An 18,013-nucleotide genomic window follows, 5' to 3' on the forward strand; every position below is an offset into this window, starting at 1 on the left:
CTCAGCCTCCCGAGTAGCTGGGACTACAAGCACGCCCCACAACGCCTGGTGAATTTTTATATTTTTAGTAGAGACGGGGTTTCACCATATTGGCCAGGCTGGTCTTGAACTCCTGACCTCAGGTGATACACCCACCTCAGCCTCCCAAAGTGCTGGGATTACAGGCATGAGCCACCACACCCAGCCATAACTTAAATTTTCATCAGCATTAAGGATTAGATAACAGCTGTCTAAGTAGCATACAGTATGGGTAAAAACATTGCCCAAGGCAAACTAAATTTCACTTTACTTCAAATTTGCTTTGTGTTGTGCTTGCTTATTCATCAAGTCATGGTATATTTTAACATGGTATCATTCCTTGTCAACTGTGAGCACAGATGATAGACTTTTAGTTTAAAAGAAATAAAACAAAAGACAAGAATAAATTAAATATATGCAAAGTACTAGATTCTGAAGATAACGAGAAGATGAACAAAATCCATGGGACTTGTAAAAGTATATAAATACATTTTTTTCCTAATTCTTAAATTGGGCACTTGTAATAGAAATAGTTAAAAACAAGCAAAGACAAATATTCTGTTCTTTACCCAAGACAATCAAGAGACAAATGTTCTTTGATTTATGATGGTTTCATAAGAAAACTTAAGCTTCATTTAGTCATTTAATGAGTTCAGCTTTGTCAATTAAAATAATTAAGGAATCAGAGCATTACCTATATACATCTAGAATAAAAAGTTTCTTCCTATTAAAAATGCTTTGAAAAGGTTACTAATATGTTTAAATACCCAAATAATTTGTTACTAATATATCACAAGGAATATCATTTTATTACTGTAATCACAAAATCATAATTTCTGTACAGGAATGTATAAGTGAACATTATTCAAAGCATTGATAATTCACTTCATAAAGAGGGTAAACATACTACAGAACATATTGTAAAGAAAAAAATATTGTAAAATTTTCTGGTCTTGCAGTGCACTATTTAGTGCAAGTATTTAAGACACAATAGTGTTCAATTCAGCAAAGTATTGCAGAATGTCATGCCACAGTCCACTTAATTCAAAGAGGGTCAGGACATGCAGCTTGTAATAAAATGTCAGAGTGTGTGTGTGTATGTGTGTGTGTGTATATATATATATATATAAAACCACATGTAATTCATAAAATATATAGTGGTTTATTTAGATGGTTTTAAATGATTTCACTGTGGAATTCAACATAACTGGAACAACATCGACAGTCTTCTTAACAGCAATAATCTTATTGCTAGGCAATGGCTTTGGCTTCAGGTAGGAATGCTTCCCAGTATTTTATCAGCTGTGAATGAAAATTAAAATAAAAGTTATTCTCATTACCTTTTTGTCATTTATATGCATATATCCTGTACAGCATTAACAAAAATCTACATAGGTCGGGTGGGGTGGCTCACACCTGTAATCCCAGCACTTTGGGAGGCTGAGGTGGGTGGATCACCTGAGTCCAGGAGTTTGAGACCAGCCTGGCCAACGTGGTGAAACCCCATCTCTACTAAAAATACAAAAATTAGCCTGGCAATGTGGCGCGTACCTGTAATCCCAGCTACTCGGGAGGCTGAGGTAGGAGAATCGCTTGAACCCAGGAGGCAGAGGTTGCAGTGAGCCAAGATCACACCACTGCACTCCAACCTGGACAACAGAGCGAGACTCCGTCTCAAAAAAGAAAAAAAAAAAAGGAAAAAAAGGAAAAAAAGCAAAAACAACATAAAAAAACTATACAAATAGCTAACTAACAATGACTAATATTTACTAATGTCTGGGTTTTTTAAATTGTTTTCTTGAGGTGGAGTTTCGCTCTTGTTGCCCAGACTGCAGTGCAATGGCATGACCTCGCCTCACTGCAACCTCCACCTCCCAGTTCAAGCAATTCCCTGCCTCAGCCTCCTGAGTAGCTGGGATTACAGACGCGCCACCTCGCCCAGCTAATTTTTTTGTATTTTTAGTAAAGACGGGGTTTCTCCATATTGGCCAGGCTGTTCTCAAACTCCTGACCTCAGGTGATCCACCCGCCTCAGCCTCCCAAAGTGCTGAGATTACAGGCATGAGCTGCGCCCAGCCAATGCCCAGTTCCTAAAGGAATCATTTTAATTTCCTTATCTAAAGTCCATCAATATAGTTCATATATAAATTATTTAAAACATTAATTACTCCTGGCTACTTTTATTTTTGGTGTAAAATAATAGAGTTCTTTTAATGTTACAATTTTTTATTTTATGCAAAATTTTACCAGAACAGTGTTACCATACAACTTCAATGACCTTTTCCAGCATAAAGTGATAAGATTTCCCAATTCAGAGCATATTGATAGTTTACGTTATTGCTAGACAAGAAAAATGGAATATAAGGAGGAAGAAAATATTGAACAAGAAAAAAAAAACGACTGGATAGAACTAGCTGTCAGTCTTCCTTGAATAGTCCAGAGAACAGACTGAAATATAAACTGAAGTCATGTTTAAAACAATTCCTTTAAAAACAAGGTTATATGACTTATTTTCACATTTTTTTTTTTGTTTTTTTTATTTTTTGAGACGGAGTCTCGCTCTGTCGCCCAGGCCGGAGTGCAGTGGCCAGATCTCAGCTCACTGCAAGCTCCGCCTCCCGGGTTCACGCCATTCTCCCGCTTCAGCCTCCCAAGTAGCTGGGACTACAGGCGCCCGCCACCTCGCCCGGCTAGTTTTTTGTACTTTTCAGTAGAGACGGGGTTTCACCGTATTAACCAGGATGGTCTCGATCTCCTGACCTCGTGATTCGCCCGTCTGGGCCTCCCAAAGTGCTGGGATTACAGGCTTGAGCCACTGCGCCCGGCCTATTTTCACATTTTTAAAAATTTAACTTTATGAACTATTTAAATAAAAGTTAAAGACAATTTGAAGATATCATACCACTTAATTCAAAAACAACCTATTATATTTTACACAAATGACATTCTAGATCCACATGTTTTAAAACTGGAAGAAAAATTCTATTCAAGATATTGAATTACTTGACCTGTTACTCTAATTTACATTAAAATATACAGGAAAATTTTCTGCGATTATCTTTTTATTTAATATACCATTAAAATCCATGGCAAAGTAGACAAATGCCACTTGCAGCATTCAACCACCACCAAACCCCAAACAAAATAAAGCAAAAAGAAAACAGTACAGGTTTTTTTTTAATTCTGAAAAACTGTTTAGTTTAAGTTCTATTTGTTATGGAAGAGAAGAACTTATTATGAGAATTTACTCAAACAGGTCTAACCAACAAAGAAAACAAACTAGAAAGACAGTGAAAGAGGAAACTTGCCCATGAGGTTTCTGATGGCCTAAAATTGGGAAAAGTCGATCTCTGCCTTAGTGTTAAGCAGAGGCAAAAAAAAAAAAAAACAAAAAACCGAGATAGTTTCCAATGAGTTTACCCTTTTATCCTTTACCATCACTGGCTTTCTGTCTTCCATTTCTTATTCTTGAGTTTAAAAGCCCAGTTCATTAATCATCTTTTTAAAATAAGGAAGTATACCAAAAACAAATTCTGTAAGTTTAAGTTATAAACAAAAATGGCTTACCTGTTGTTGTGTTTGAACTAGTGATTCTAAGTACTTGATGATAACGGTTTTAAAATCCTTCACTCGTTCTTTCTGTTGAAGTACATTTTTAAAAGTCTGTTAGTAGAAAGCTAAATTCAACTTTACCACAAAATTGCAGCAAAATGTGACCATGTTGTTAAGATAAATGCAAAATTATTATACATGCCTCAAATCTTCCCACTTCTTTTCGAATCGTTTTAGATATCTGTTCAAAATCTCTTTCCCCTTGTTGCACTTTCGCCTCCCACTAATAAAAACAAACAAAGAAATATTTTATGCTTATCTCAAAAAAAAGTATAGTACTGTCATGACTGCTCACTTAATCACAATACCTGAAAATTCTGAGAAAGCTCAATATTGGCAAAGCACAATTTAGCATCAACAGAAATTGTATAACTTTCAACCAATAGAAATGCATGTTAGCTTAACTTCCATTAATATTCCACAGATTTGCTCAATATTAAGATATTTCAATACTGTACTTAACAAACTATAATATCCAAAGCTTAATTAAATATAACTAAGAGGAAAGATTTTGGGCATAAAATTTACCACAAAATAAATTATCAGTGTTACAGTGTAATTTTCTTAATTACTTTTTTATATCAGTAATTATTTCAGAATATATCAATACTATTAAATCCAAGGATATGTGTTCATCAAAATTTATATGCTGATGGAAATACTTTAAATTAGGAAAATTACATGATAAACATTTTAAAAACATTTTTGTAATGGTAAAATGATCAGATTGGAAAAAAATGTGGAATTATGTTCTACTGAAGACCATCAATAAATATTAAATTCAGTACAGAAACAACAAAATGTTGTGATTAGTGAACAATGAAACAACTAAAATAACTGAAGATTTAAGCAATGAAATGATAATTTTTCCCACTGTGTAACCAAAAGACTGGTACATACTCTTCAAAGGGCAGGTACATTTATTTTTAGTAATATAAAGGTTGTCCTACCTCTTCAATTTCCTTATTGAAGCATGGTAAGAAAAGTGTATAAATTATAATAAACTTACACAAATTCACTAAAATACCATATATAATACATATATATGGGGGATAATGTTGCCTGGACAGTTAAATGTGGGAGAGATCTAGCTCCAAAACCATTTTTAGACAGAAAATAATAATCTGAAATAAAATTAACCATCTAATAATAAATGTGTAATTATTAATGTAAAGGTTAATTTTAGCTGTTTCCCTTGTATGCTTCTTTATCCATTCCATAAGTAACAAAGGGCTCTGGAGATTTTAATAATCAAAATGTTGAAGTAATTCTCACAGTTCATAAAAATATGCAAAAATAGCTACGTGTTGAATGGTTTAGAAAAAAATTATGAAAAATTATGTATATATGAATGACTCATGAAAAACTTAAGAGATAAAGCATTTAGTAATCACCTCTCTGATTTCATTTTTAGCTTGCTGTATTTTATCTGGTTTGTTAGCAACCATCATTTTTGCTTCAGCTTCACGTTTTTTAAGCAAAGTAATTTGAGCATCTTCCCATTTCTGCCAGCACTTCATTCGATGGTCAAACACACCCTATAAGTGAATAACATAATGCTATTAAGTAAGAGTAACATTTAAAATACTTTCATAACACTAGAAGTGTTATCATACTGAAAGCAATAAAACCAAGTATTTAAGTTCTATTCTAATATACTAAGATACTGAAAGTATGCCAATATCAAAGAAAATAATCTCCATATTCATTTGCTTAAAACAAAACAAAAAAAAAACCCTGTCACTGCATGAAATATGTTCAGAATAAAACCTACATTCAAAACCCATTTCATCACTAGCCTTTAGGCTAGTGTGGTTTATAAGATTTATAACAGCATTTTACTCTTCGAAGAAAGATGTCTTTAATAGGAAAATGCTAGTGTCATACCTACACTGGAAATTTTCCCGTTAAATAATATCAAAAGCATATTAAGTATTAGAAACATGTCTGAAATTGAAAAGACAAAATGAGAAAAACTCATAAGATATGTGGTAGAATAAATTACCATAGCAAATTAAAAAAGGCAAAGCAATCAAAAAGTAAAATATAACAAAATGAATAAAAAGACAGTCTTATACAAGATGAAAAGGGCAAAAGATGAAAAGAGGACTATATATATATTTTTATATATACACTGCAGAACTAAAGAAATAGACAAAAAGATCCTAATATAGTAAGTCAACCAAATCCATGACTTCTCTCAAGGAGTCTGGCAGAGCAAGAGCAAGTGAATAGAGAAAATAAATGAAATATGGGCAAATTAATTAGAAGTCTCATGAAAAAAATGATGGATAGGATGGGAGAACCCACTAAGAATCCCCTTTCTGGCTTCATGTTAGAGAAATATTAAAATTATTTTAGTAATTACTAATCAAACATTCATGAAGTAAACATTAATAAATTGGGTGAACCAGGAAGCACTAAACCCAAGTTATTTTAATTTATTACAATTTATTACTTATAAAAAACTTTTTGAACCATGAAGTAGTAAAAATACATGTTCCTTTAGGGATCTGCTGAAGAGAAAAATATGTAGTTAGTGTATTTTTAAAAAGCAGGCTTTGGAGAAAATCAAATTTGGTTCTAATTTTAGTTTTGTCACTCTATGACCATGGGTAAATTCACTGAACTTCTCCAAGCTGTAATGCTCCCAAATATAAAAGGTGGGAAGTGATGTTTACATTTATGGATTAGAAATAACATGAGGAGTATATTATTGCATAGTGTCTTAACCTAGTGGATGCTTAATAATCAGTAGGCACAGCCATTATGGATTACTTCTAAATAACATACACACGGAAATGTAGTTAACTGTTAAGCTTTCTATTAAAAGTGCAAAGAATAGCTTAGTATTATGGAAAAAATGTATAATTAGACAGCATTTATATCATATGGCAATTTTTTAAAATGTGATAATAGCATTTAAAAATCCAGTCAACCAGAAACCAAAGTATTTTTCCAAAAGAATTCTTAAAGATCGTGAACATTTTAAATTAACTAGGACAACAGATATCCACGGCAAACTAGCAATCAAAGTACCTTATCTATGGGTATTTAAATCCACTTTGCTGTGTCTTCTCAGATACTTTTGCTTACATTAAGTGAATCTTACTGTCCCCTTTGTCTGCTTTTCTTATATTTAAAGTACCACATTTTCCCTAAAACATCCCTTATTATAAATTAACTTTGCTTTAGTCAAATTCAGTTAGGCTAAAATCCAAAAGTAACACATCTAACATGAATAGATTCAGAAAAAGTTACTACCATTTGAAACAACAGTGTTCAATTCTTTGGCTTTCCTGGGCCACACCAGAAGAATAATTATCTTTGGCCACACATAAAATATACTATCACTAAGCGATGAGCTTAAAAAAAAAAGTCATGAGATTTTTTTTTTTTTTTTTTTACTTTTTTTTTGAGACAGAGTCTCGCTCTGTCGCCCAAGCTGGAGTGCAGAGGCGCGATCTCAGCTCACTGGGAACTCCGCCTCAGCCCACTGCAAGTTCACACCATTCTCCTGCCTCAGCCTCCAGAGTAGCTGGGACTACAGGCGCCCGCCACTATGCCCAGCTAATTTATTTTTATTTTTATTTTTAGTAGAGATGGGGTTTCAACGTGTTAATCAGGATGGTCTCGATCTCTTGACCTTGTGATCCGCCCACCTCAGCCTCCCAAAGTGCTGGGATTGCAGGCGTGAGCCTCTGCGCTCAGCCATGTATGACAGTTTGTGAATTTGTGTTGGGCCGCATTCAAAGCTGTCCTCGGCCGCATGTTGGAAAGGCTTGATTTAAGACAATCTCTCTCACCTCACACACACACACACACAAACACACATACACACGACTAACCAAAAAGTAATGTAAGATTTTAGGCCTAGTCTTGCTTTAGGGGAACAGGGTCTTATCTTTTCTTCATTTATAAATTCCTCTGTTCAGTAACAATTTGATTCCTTAAAATATGTACCAATACAAGGAAAAAGTTAATGTACATGCCCTTTAATTCAATATTGGCTTAAGTTCTCAATGTATATCAACTGGCTTTGCATTGATATGCTAAATCTAAACTAATTTCGTCCCTGTCCAATTTATTATCTTATAGTATTCCAGAACAGGACATGTTTATTGTGGTACACATGTAGGAGCTATGATAAAAGTAAGACTACTAAAGTCAGGTTATTTCAGGAAAAAAAAATTGATCTTAAATATACAAATTAACTTTTTCTTCATTTGTTTTCTTACCTTTGTAACAAAATAACAGAAAATAAAAGAAAAAAAGAACCAGCACCAGTCAAATTTCTAATAATGCTATATTAAACCAATTAAATCATAACAATGTTTCCCTTTGCATGTCAAGATACTAATCCACTCTAGTAGAACCATTATAAGAGGGATAAGTTTACAGGGATCATCCATTTAGGACCTCCATTCCTCTGCTAATTTATGGCATACATTTGTATGCAAGCTGCTCTCAATTAGACAAGATTCCAGATGTCTAACAGTTTTTTTGGCCCATCAGGAAATTTGAAGCTACAATTTCAATTATCATATTATAATTCAGTTAATCTAAAAATATGCTGCCCAGCTTCATGGAGTTCTGAAGAGGTGCTGAGTATCTACAGACAAACAACAAAGCGTTTAAACCCCTTGGGGAACCCATCTTTTAGTTAAAATTTTTTTTTAATATGTTTTATAAATTGGGATCCCCTACAAAAATTATTTATGAAAAGTTCTAGTGCTAAAAACATTAAGAACTATTGCCCTCGCCGGGCGCAGTGGCTCACGCCTGTAATCCCAGCACTTTGGGAGGCCGAGGCAGGCGGATCACAAGGTCAGGAGATCGAGACCACGGTGAAACCCCGTCTCTACTAAAAATACAAAAAATTAGCCGGGCGCGGTTGTGGGCGCCTATAGTCCCAGCTACTCGGGAGGCTGAGGCAGGAGAATGGCGTGAACCCGGGAGGCAGAGCTTGCAGTGAGCCGAGATTGCGCCACTGCACTCCAGCCTGGGCGACAGAGCGAGACTCCGTCCCAAAAAAAAAAAAAAAAAAAAAAAAAAGAACTATTGCCCTCAATCTCTAACCCTACTCTAGTGGTTCAAAGAAGCCCAATACATGACAATGCTTATAAGGATACAGCCAAAACTTATAGTTCTAAACTTCAGAGACCACGTACTATACAAAAGAGGAAAACAGGACTTTCCTGACACAACGCCAAGCTTAGGCAATATTTCGAAATGTGTAAAATTTAGCTTTTTCTTTGGTGTTCCAATTTCTGATGTTCTTTGATCCCAACAATGGCTCTATATTAATCCCCAAAGTACTCCTAATTTGAAGAATTGTCATCAGAAAAGTACACTCGATATGGATAAAACCAAAGGTTAATTAATATTAAGCAGCTATTCAAAATAGATAATAAGCAAACAAAAACTGGGCAAAGGACATTAACAGTTCATTCATAGAAAAAGAAATGTAGGGCCGCGTGCGGTGGCTCATGCCTATAATCCCAGCGCTTTGGGAGGCCGAGGTGAGTGGATCACAAGGTCAAGAGATGGAGGCCATCCTGGCAAGGTGAAACCCCGTCTCTACAAAAACTACAAAAATTAGCTGGCTGTGGTGGCACACACCTACAGTCCCAGCTACTCAGAAGGCTGAGGCAGAACTGCTTGAACCTAGGAGGCGGAGGTTGTAGTGAGCCAAGATCGCGCCACTGCACTCTAGCCCGGCGACAAAGCAAGACTCCATCTCAAAAAAAGAGAAAAGAAAGAAAAAGAAATGTAAAATGGCTTATCATTTGTAAAGATGTCTTGATTCACACTAAGTAAATGACAACTTATAAAAAAAAAAAAACAACCTTCATTCTTGGGTGGTAGTAAGAAGAAACGTGTAGGTTTAGGTAGGTTAGGGTACAAAGCAAAATCTTTTTGAACAGTAATTTGGCAATACTTATTGAAATTTAAAATGCATATACCCTTTGGTCAGCAATCCTACTTATAGAATCTTTATGTCCAAAGACTTACCAAAATACTTGATTTTTTAAAAGACTAGACTATAATTCAAGGTGTATCTAAATGTTATATGATGGAATGCTATACAACCGTTAAAAAGACATCTACCTACATTGATAGGGAGACTGCTCTATTAAGTGGAGTGGGTGTAAAAAGCAGACAAAGAACACTAAACACAGTATATTCCTTTTTGAGAGAGGAAGAGAGGGAGAGAAGGGGATGGAAGGAATAAATGGACAGAGGGGAGAGAATTAGCTTCATGTACATGCATAGCTAATTCTGTAAAGACACACAAGAACCTAACAGTTTATGACTGAGGTCAGAGACTACAGGTTGTAGTTCTGCAAGGAAACTTACCTTGCTGGGCTATTAAAACTATCATGTATGTGCATTATTTTTTCAAATACAAGTGAATTAGTTCAAAACAAAGAATATGACAAAAACAAAAACTGTAAAAATTACCTGTCACCTCATTCCATAATATCTCAATTCCTTTGTGCAGTTGATCTGGGCTAGGTTTCAGTAGAAACCAATCTTAAAGAGCTTAATTTACCTGAAGGCGGCCGGGCGCGGTGGCTCAAGCCTGTAATCCCAGCACTTTGGGAGGCCGAGGCGGGTGGATCACGAGGTCAGGAGATCGAGACTATCCTGGCTAACATGGTGAAACCCCGTCTCTACTAAAAATACAAAAAACTAGCCGGGCGTGGTGGCGGGCGCCTGTAGTCTCAGCTACTTGGGAGGCTGAGGCGGGAGAATGGCGTGAACCCGGGAGGCGGAGCTTGCAGTGAGCCGAGATCACGCCACTGCACTCCAGCCTGGGAGACACAGCGAGACTCCTGTCTCAAAAAAAAAAAAAAAATAAAAATAAAAAAAAAATTTACCTGAAGGCAAATTGACCACAACTCTTTAACTCTTTCAGTCAATGAAATCATTAATTCAGTATTTCCACAAATGTGTTCCATATATGTAAATAGACATTTGTTGGAAAATAATTCTTGTTCAAATGAATTTAGAAGCCTCTGGATTAAAATTTGTTTTCTTTTTCACTCCTAACCAGTTCTGAGCTTTTAAAATGCATTCTGAATCTTGCAAACAGGGATACCATATACAAAACTTAGCTAACTGTAATCCATCTTTTGGTGCCAGTGTTCTATAGAAAGTATTTTGGAAAACATGAATATAACTATAATTTCAGGAAATATAATAACACAGCAAAAAGACTTAGGGTATGAGGAAAGCTGTTTTTGAGGGATCAATATCCATTATACAGGCAGGCCATCACTGCCAGGGGGTCTTTTTCCAGGCTAGCTCTTATTAGCAGATATGCATTCTTTTTTTTCTTTTTTTTTTTTTTGAGATGGAGTCTCTCTCTGTCGCCAGGCTAGAGTGCAATGGCGCGCTCCTGGCTCACTGCAACCTCTGACTCCCCGGTTCAAGTGATTCTCCTGCCTCAGCCTCCTGAGTAGCTAGGATTACAGGCATACGCCACCATGTCCAGCTAATTTTTGTATTTTTAGTAGAGCCGGGGTTTCACCACGTTGGCCAGGGTGGTCTCGATCTCCTGACCTCATGATCCGCCTGCCTCAGCCTCCCAAAGTGCTGGTATTACAGGTGTGAGCCACAGCGCCCGGCCCAGATATGTTTTTTTTTTTTTTTTTTTTTTTTTTTTTTTTTGAGACGGAGTCTCGCTCTGTCGCCCAGGCTGGAGTGCAGTGGCCGGATCTCAGCTCACTGCAAGCTCCGCCTCCCGGGTTTACGCCATTCTCCTGCCTCAGCCTCCCGAGTAGCTGGGACTACAGGCGCCCACCACCTCGCCCGGCTAGTTTTTTGTATTTTTTTAGTAGAGACGGGGTTTCACCGTGTTAGCCAGGATGGTCTCGATCTCCCGACCTCGTGATCCGCCCGTCTCGGCCTCCCAAAGTGCTGGGATTACAGGCTTGAGCCACCGCGCCCGGCCTAGATATGTATTCTTACAGACACTGCCCAATTCCCCTTTTTTGACCCACAGGTTTGTTGGAAGTGTCACACTTTTTTACAACAGCTCTCATGCTATTGGGCGCTCTGGTAAGAAGTGAGAGTAGGCGGCACAAATCTGTAAACTGGATCTCTGTATATCACAAGCTGCCTGTATATAATGAAGCATATATACTCTGACAACTGCTATCTATATTAACATTTCTAAATACTGAAAAATTAATCACCAACAGCATAAGGAACATTTAAAACAGTAAAATTGGTAATTTTACCAAATAAAGCACCATTCTGAAGTGCTAAGAATGCTCTAGTAATAAATGTCACCAGTAGCTTGAGAACAGAACTATCAATATGCTCACTCTAGATCAATAAATATGCTCACTCTAGATGAGTACTAACTTGATCACAGACTTTAGCTGAAAAAATTTTGCATAAGAAAGGAACAAGATCTCATTAACGTTCTAGATGTTTTTTTTTTTTTTTTTGAGACGGAGTCTCGCTTTGTCGCCCAGGCTGGAGTGCAGTGACACGATCTCAGCTCACTGCAAGCTCCGCCTCCGGGGTTCACGCCATTCTCCTGGCTCAGCCTCCCGAGTAGCTGGGACTACAGGTGCCCACCACCATGCCCGGCTAACTTTTTGTATTTTTAGTAGAGACGGGGTTTCACCGTGTTAGCCAGGATGGTCTCGATCTCCCGACCTCATGATCCACCCGCCTCGGCCTCCCAAAGTGCTGGGATTACAGACCTGAACCACTGCGCCCGGCCAACTTTCTAGATGTTTAAATTCAAGGTAAAAGGTAAACACCCAGTACCCACCAAACCCCATGTTGTTAATATCCATAACAAAAATTCAAAGATTCTTAAAGTATCCTCTGAAACATGATACACTGAGTAACGTTCAGTTCAGTTTAACTGTCTGAATACTGCAGATATCTGTAGAATACTAATTTTTGCTAACTGGATCACTTTCTCAACTATTCAGAAATTGCACTATTATATTTAAGTATTACCATTCAGTAACACAATTTATGATCTAATCTAGTCCCATCTCATCTATAAACACATGGTGACTATACATTTGAAGATACAAAGTCTGATTATATCCAAATACATGAAAAAGCCCCCATTAAACACATTCACTGCAATAATCGTTTTTAGTTTTATCCTATTTATTACACAGTCAGCTTTACTTATGACAATAGAGTCCAGTGAGTAGTTTCAGTTAGTGCTAGAATGAGCAAATAAATGCTATTAGTTAGTTCCAAACTTGTATAAGCAAATACGTAAGTAAATGTATGTTTTCTATCTTATCTGTCATTCCTTAGACCTGTTAAAAACATTAATTCTATCTATTGTACTGTGCAAGTTATAGGGAAGAAAGTATTAAGTTATGTATAATTACCTTGAAACCACTTTATTATTGCTAGTATAGGAGGAATTTAGACATTTAAACACATAACTAATAGGAGACAAAATACTTTTTAAAGCACACAAGTGAGAAGAATGCAAGAAAGGGCTTACTTTCACTGCAGCAATAAGTCGAATGTAGTCACTAAGTAGTTCTGAAAACATATAAAAATCAGCAAAAGCTTGTTCTTGATGTAACTGGTCTATCTTCTCCTCAACCTCTGCAAGCTGAGACAAAGCTCTAGATAAAGCAGTATGATCCTCAGAATTACCTAACATGGCAGCACTTTTAGCAAAGGCAGCTGTGTTGGCTGAAAGTTCTGAAATTTAAAAAACAGTATGCACTTTTAGTGTTTGCTAGCAAAATTTTAAAATATTGTATTGATTTTTCCACTTTTCTCTAAATTTTACTTATTCACAAGTTGCTCAAATAATATTTTAAATTAATTAACATGAAACAATTAGTCATTAAAATGCCTCAGGCATAAATGCCAAGTGCTCAGAGATCTACTGAAAACACGGACAAATCACTGCTTATATTCCAAAGGGATGAACTATGTTTAAATTATTTAATATAAAAATCTGGGCCGGGCGTGGTGGCTCAAGCCTCTAATCCCAGCACTTTGGGAGTCCGAGACGGGCGGATCACGAGGTCAGGAGATAGAGACCATCCTGGCTAACACAGTGAAACCCCGTCTCTACTAAAAATACAAAAAAAAAACTAGCCGGGCGAGGTGGCGGGCACCTGTAGTCCCAGCTACTCGGGAGGCTGAGGCAGGAGAATGGCATGAACCCCGGAGGCAGAGCTTGCAGTGAGCTGAGATCCGGCCACTGCACTCCAGCCTGGGCGACAGAGCGAGACCCCGCCTCAAAAAAAAAAAAAAAAATCTGCCTCCTGTTTTTTCTCCCACAATGTTCACTGTTTCTCTGTCCATTCCTAAAAATGAAATATATTTTTAATATGAGAGGAACTGGCAATACTCATAATTGATTTATACCACATTTCTGGCCTTTAAACATTTGTCATTGAAAATAACGTTTATAATTTTTAATGAGAATATTATTTAGCTAACAGGAGCGAAGGTAAAATTATATACACAATTAACATAAATTTTATTTTTTTTTCCTTTGTTGTGCAACAATCTCAGTAAAATATTAGAATTTCTAAAAAGATTTAGAATGTGATCATTTCAGATATTTCAAATAAAGAAAAGTAGATGTTTACAGACTGAACACTGTCAATGACTAACAATTACATTGCCTGGAAATTGCTCTGTTGCTCTACATTATGTAAAGTTCTCCAAAAGAGCCCATTCCCTAAGAGATATATAATTCAAATGGCAAAAGCTATTACAAACTACTTTCAATAATAAATTTATTAGTAAGTTTCTATAATTATTTTAATAAAATGTATTGCTGGTAATGTTACATATTATTTGCTTATTAAATATCTTGGACAATTGATATTTACATTGTTGGATTCTTTAAAAATAAACCAAAAAAACTATAATTTCATTGTGAATTAAAATATTGCAACTCAAATTTTCTAGGAATTTTCAGCAAAACCCCCAGATCTGTCAATATTGTAGTTCAAAAATGAAGAAAATACTTCAAAGGGCATAACAGGAAATAGAGGCACAAAACAAATATTTCCCAAAAAATTTTCAAAAAGCAATTTTCAAACCTCAAATTTTTTATTATAATCAAAGTTACTAATTGATGACATCTTCATCCATTTAACTGTAACTATACTTAACAAAAAGTTAATCAAGTGACCAAGTTTTAATCCAAAATTCAAATATAGTTTTCTTTGTTCTTTTTTTAGCTCACATTTGTACCAGTTAACAGTTTTCTAAGCTCGTTATTTTTCTACTTCCAAACTAGATATTAAATCAAAATAGAACAAAAAATTTTAAATAATAAAGTAGAACTAGAAAATATTGTCTTAAAACGATTGTTTTCTCTCTTCTGCAATGACTTCAGCATATTTATTTTCATAAAATTTACATAAAATATTTTCGTTAGTTTTATGGTGCTAACCACATAAGTAATAAGGCAAACAAACCTTTTCTATGACAGACCAAGGCTTCAACACTGGCATGAAGTTTCCTAAGTTGCTGATCCAGATTCTCAAATTGCTGCTGCTTTTCTTCAAACCACTAAGAAAAAAATGAAAAATGGAGCTAATTTAGGAAGAACAAACCATTGTAAATTAGGTTACCAATACCAAGCTACATTCCTTGTTTTAAAGCAACAAATTAACCATGTATAACCATGGTGGCCAACTGATGTGGCTGAGAACTAAACTCAATAAGCAAATTAATATCCTATTTTCCACTTGTACAGCTTTAAAATGCAATTGTTGGGCTCATTAATTCATCTCATTATTCAAGTCGAAAAATCAGCTCTTACTGCATCCGATTCATTCATCTTGATTGTCATTTTGTTGACAGCGTCGGCAGCCTTGTTCACCATCCTCAATATTCCTGCTCCACTCAGAGCCTGTGTATTAACTGCTCTAGGCAGCTGGAATTGAATGACAAATAAGGGCAAACAAACCGGTTAAAAGCCTGGAGGTTTAACTGGGCACAAAAGTGATCCCCCCTCCTTCCCACCCGCCCCCAACAAATTTAAAAAAGGAGGTTGTATTTTCTTCACTCTCATACATTTCAGTAGTGAGATCTAATTTCTCAAATATACTACTTGTACATTCTCAAAGGAAAACTTAAAAAATAGACTTTCCATTTGCTTTTCTTCTGCACGTTTACATTTAGATGGAACAAACACCCTGTTTGTCAAAATATATTAAGAAATTGCCAAGTACCCTAACACTGGCCACCTGTTTGCTAACAGAAATAAACTGTTTATAAGGAAAGAAGAAAGTCTTGAGAAAAATCTCCTTATGCTCAGTTAGCATTGTGTGATTTTGAGTTTTTAAAAAATTCTGCAACTCAAGTAAATTAAAGAAAAAAACTCAAACTAGAACTCAAATTGTTCTTAGGAGCCAAAATTATACCAAACATTTCAAACATAAAGAGCATCATGGTTATAATTTAGGCTCTTTCAAGTCACAAATTTGCATTTCAAAACCTTAATAAGGATACCAAAATGTAGACAAGCAAACACACATTCAACTTTCTCTTTTTCTAAAATGAAGTCTGAATAAACTTATTTCAACATGATGCCTGAGGAAAAACTTAGGGCATTCAGAGTTAGACTACTTACAAACCACTCTCTTAAATCTTATTTTAAGTGTTCAAGAAAGGGACTAATCATCCTACAAGTATCAAAGCAAAGATATTTTGCTACTAATTTAGCAGGGTAATTAAAGCACTAAGGAAAAAAAAAATAATAATTGCTTTATTCCATCTATTGACCCAATTATTTACTATATATAGAGTCATATAAATTACAATGACAAATAATGAGAACATTCATATACAAAAATTTAATACAGAAATAATACCTCTGAACTTTCCAAGAACTGCCTTAAATCAGGATCCTGTAGTAAAGTTGGATGTTTTACTGTTCTTTGAAGATACCTAGATTTAAGAGTAAAATTGCTCCTTTATTAGTAGCATCTTGAATTATATTTCAACAAAATGATAAAAAATAGAAATACTAGGAAAAAAGGTGTCCTCACTACTTCCTATTAGTCTGATCTCACTGTAATTACTTAGAATCCTACAGCAATTTAATAATTAAAAAGGTTTTTGTTCATCTTTTGAAAATTGATATACTATCCAGTTTTCATAATTATGTAAAAAGAAAAATGGCAAGGGGTGGGAGTGGGAGAGGATAAATAACTTACCAAACTTCTCATTGCAAAGCATTAATGTTGTAAAGGGGCATGTGAGTTTGTTGAATAATTTTATCTTTAGATGGAGTCATTACATTCTCAACTATAATTTTAGAGTTCTAAGAAACATATTATTATTACTATATATATTCCACTCAACCAAGTTTTAAATTGCTATTATCACCAAAATGGGGAAGAGTATACCAATTTTTTTGCATGTCAGCATATTTAAATGATCACAATTAGCTTGAGTCCTCGCTTGACAAGAACTAAATTTTCTTCAATATTTTCCCCATACCTCAAACAAGAAATGGGGAAAGGATTCCCTATTTAATAAATGGTGCTGGGAAAACTGGCTAGCCATAAGTAAAAAGCTGAAACTGGATCCCTTCCTTACACCTTATACAAAAACTAATTCAAGATGGATTAGAGACTTAAATGTTAGACCTAAAACCATAAAAACCCTAGAAGAAAACCTAGGGAATACCATTCAGGACACAGGCATGGGCAAGGACTTCATGTCTAAAACACCAAAAGCAATGGCAACAAAAGCCAAAATTGACAAATGGGATCTAATTAAACGAAAGAGCTTCTGTACAGCAAAAGAAACTACCATCAGAGTGAACAGGCAACTACAGAATGGGAGAAAATTTGTGCAATCTACTCATCTGACAAAGGGCCAATACCCAGAACCTACAAAGAACTCAAACAAATTTACAAGAAAAAAACAAACAACCCCATCAAAAAGTGGGCAAAGGATATGAACATACACTTTTCAAAAGAAGACATTTATGCAGTCAATAGACACGTGAAAAAATGCTCATCATCACTAGCCATCAGAGAAATGCAAATCAAGACCACAATGAGATACCAGCTCGCACCAGTTAGAATGGCAATCATTAAAAAGTCAGTTAACAACAGGTGCTGGAGAGGATGTGGAGAAATAGGAACACTTTTACACTGTTGGTGGGACTGTCAACTAGTTCAACCACTGTGGAAGACAGTGTGGTGATTTCTCAAGGATCTAGAACTAGAAATATCATTTGACCCAGCCATCCCACTACTGGGTATATACCCAAAGCATTATAAATTGTGCTGCTATAAAGACACATGCACACGTATGTTTTTTGCGGCACTATTCACAATAGCAAAGACTTGGAACCAACCCAAATGCCCATCAATGACAGACTGGATTAAGA

At 35.6% G+C, this 18,013-nt stretch overlaps 1 protein-coding gene across 1 annotated transcript in view; it reads right to left on the reverse strand.

Moving 5' to 3' along the window:
- Positions 1–1,160: 1,160 nt before the first annotated feature.
- The window catches only part of LOC105463140 (sorting nexin 2), a 54,257-nt gene continuing 37,404 nt past the window's right edge, over positions 1,161–18,013 (reverse strand). Inside the window, exons 8-15 of the mRNA XM_011710094.3 lie at positions 16,482–16,557; positions 15,428–15,541; positions 15,081–15,174; positions 13,130–13,335; positions 5,025–5,168; positions 3,773–3,853; positions 3,586–3,657; positions 1,161–1,320 (exon numbers count right to left, since the gene is read on the reverse strand). Of these exons, the coding sequence (XP_011708396.3) occupies positions 1,270–1,320; positions 3,586–3,657; positions 3,773–3,853; positions 5,025–5,168; positions 13,130–13,335; positions 15,081–15,174; positions 15,428–15,541; positions 16,482–16,557 (838 nt within the window). The 3' untranslated portion in view covers positions 1,161–1,269. The remainder of the gene's footprint in view (positions 1,321–3,585; positions 3,658–3,772; positions 3,854–5,024; positions 5,169–13,129; positions 13,336–15,080; positions 15,175–15,427; positions 15,542–16,481; positions 16,558–18,013) is intronic.

This window comes from Macaca nemestrina, chromosome 6 (genome assembly GCF_043159975.1).
Source record: "Macaca nemestrina isolate mMacNem1 chromosome 6, mMacNem.hap1, whole genome shotgun sequence".
Taxonomy (NCBI): Eukaryota; Metazoa; Chordata; class Mammalia; order Primates; family Cercopithecidae; genus Macaca; species Macaca nemestrina.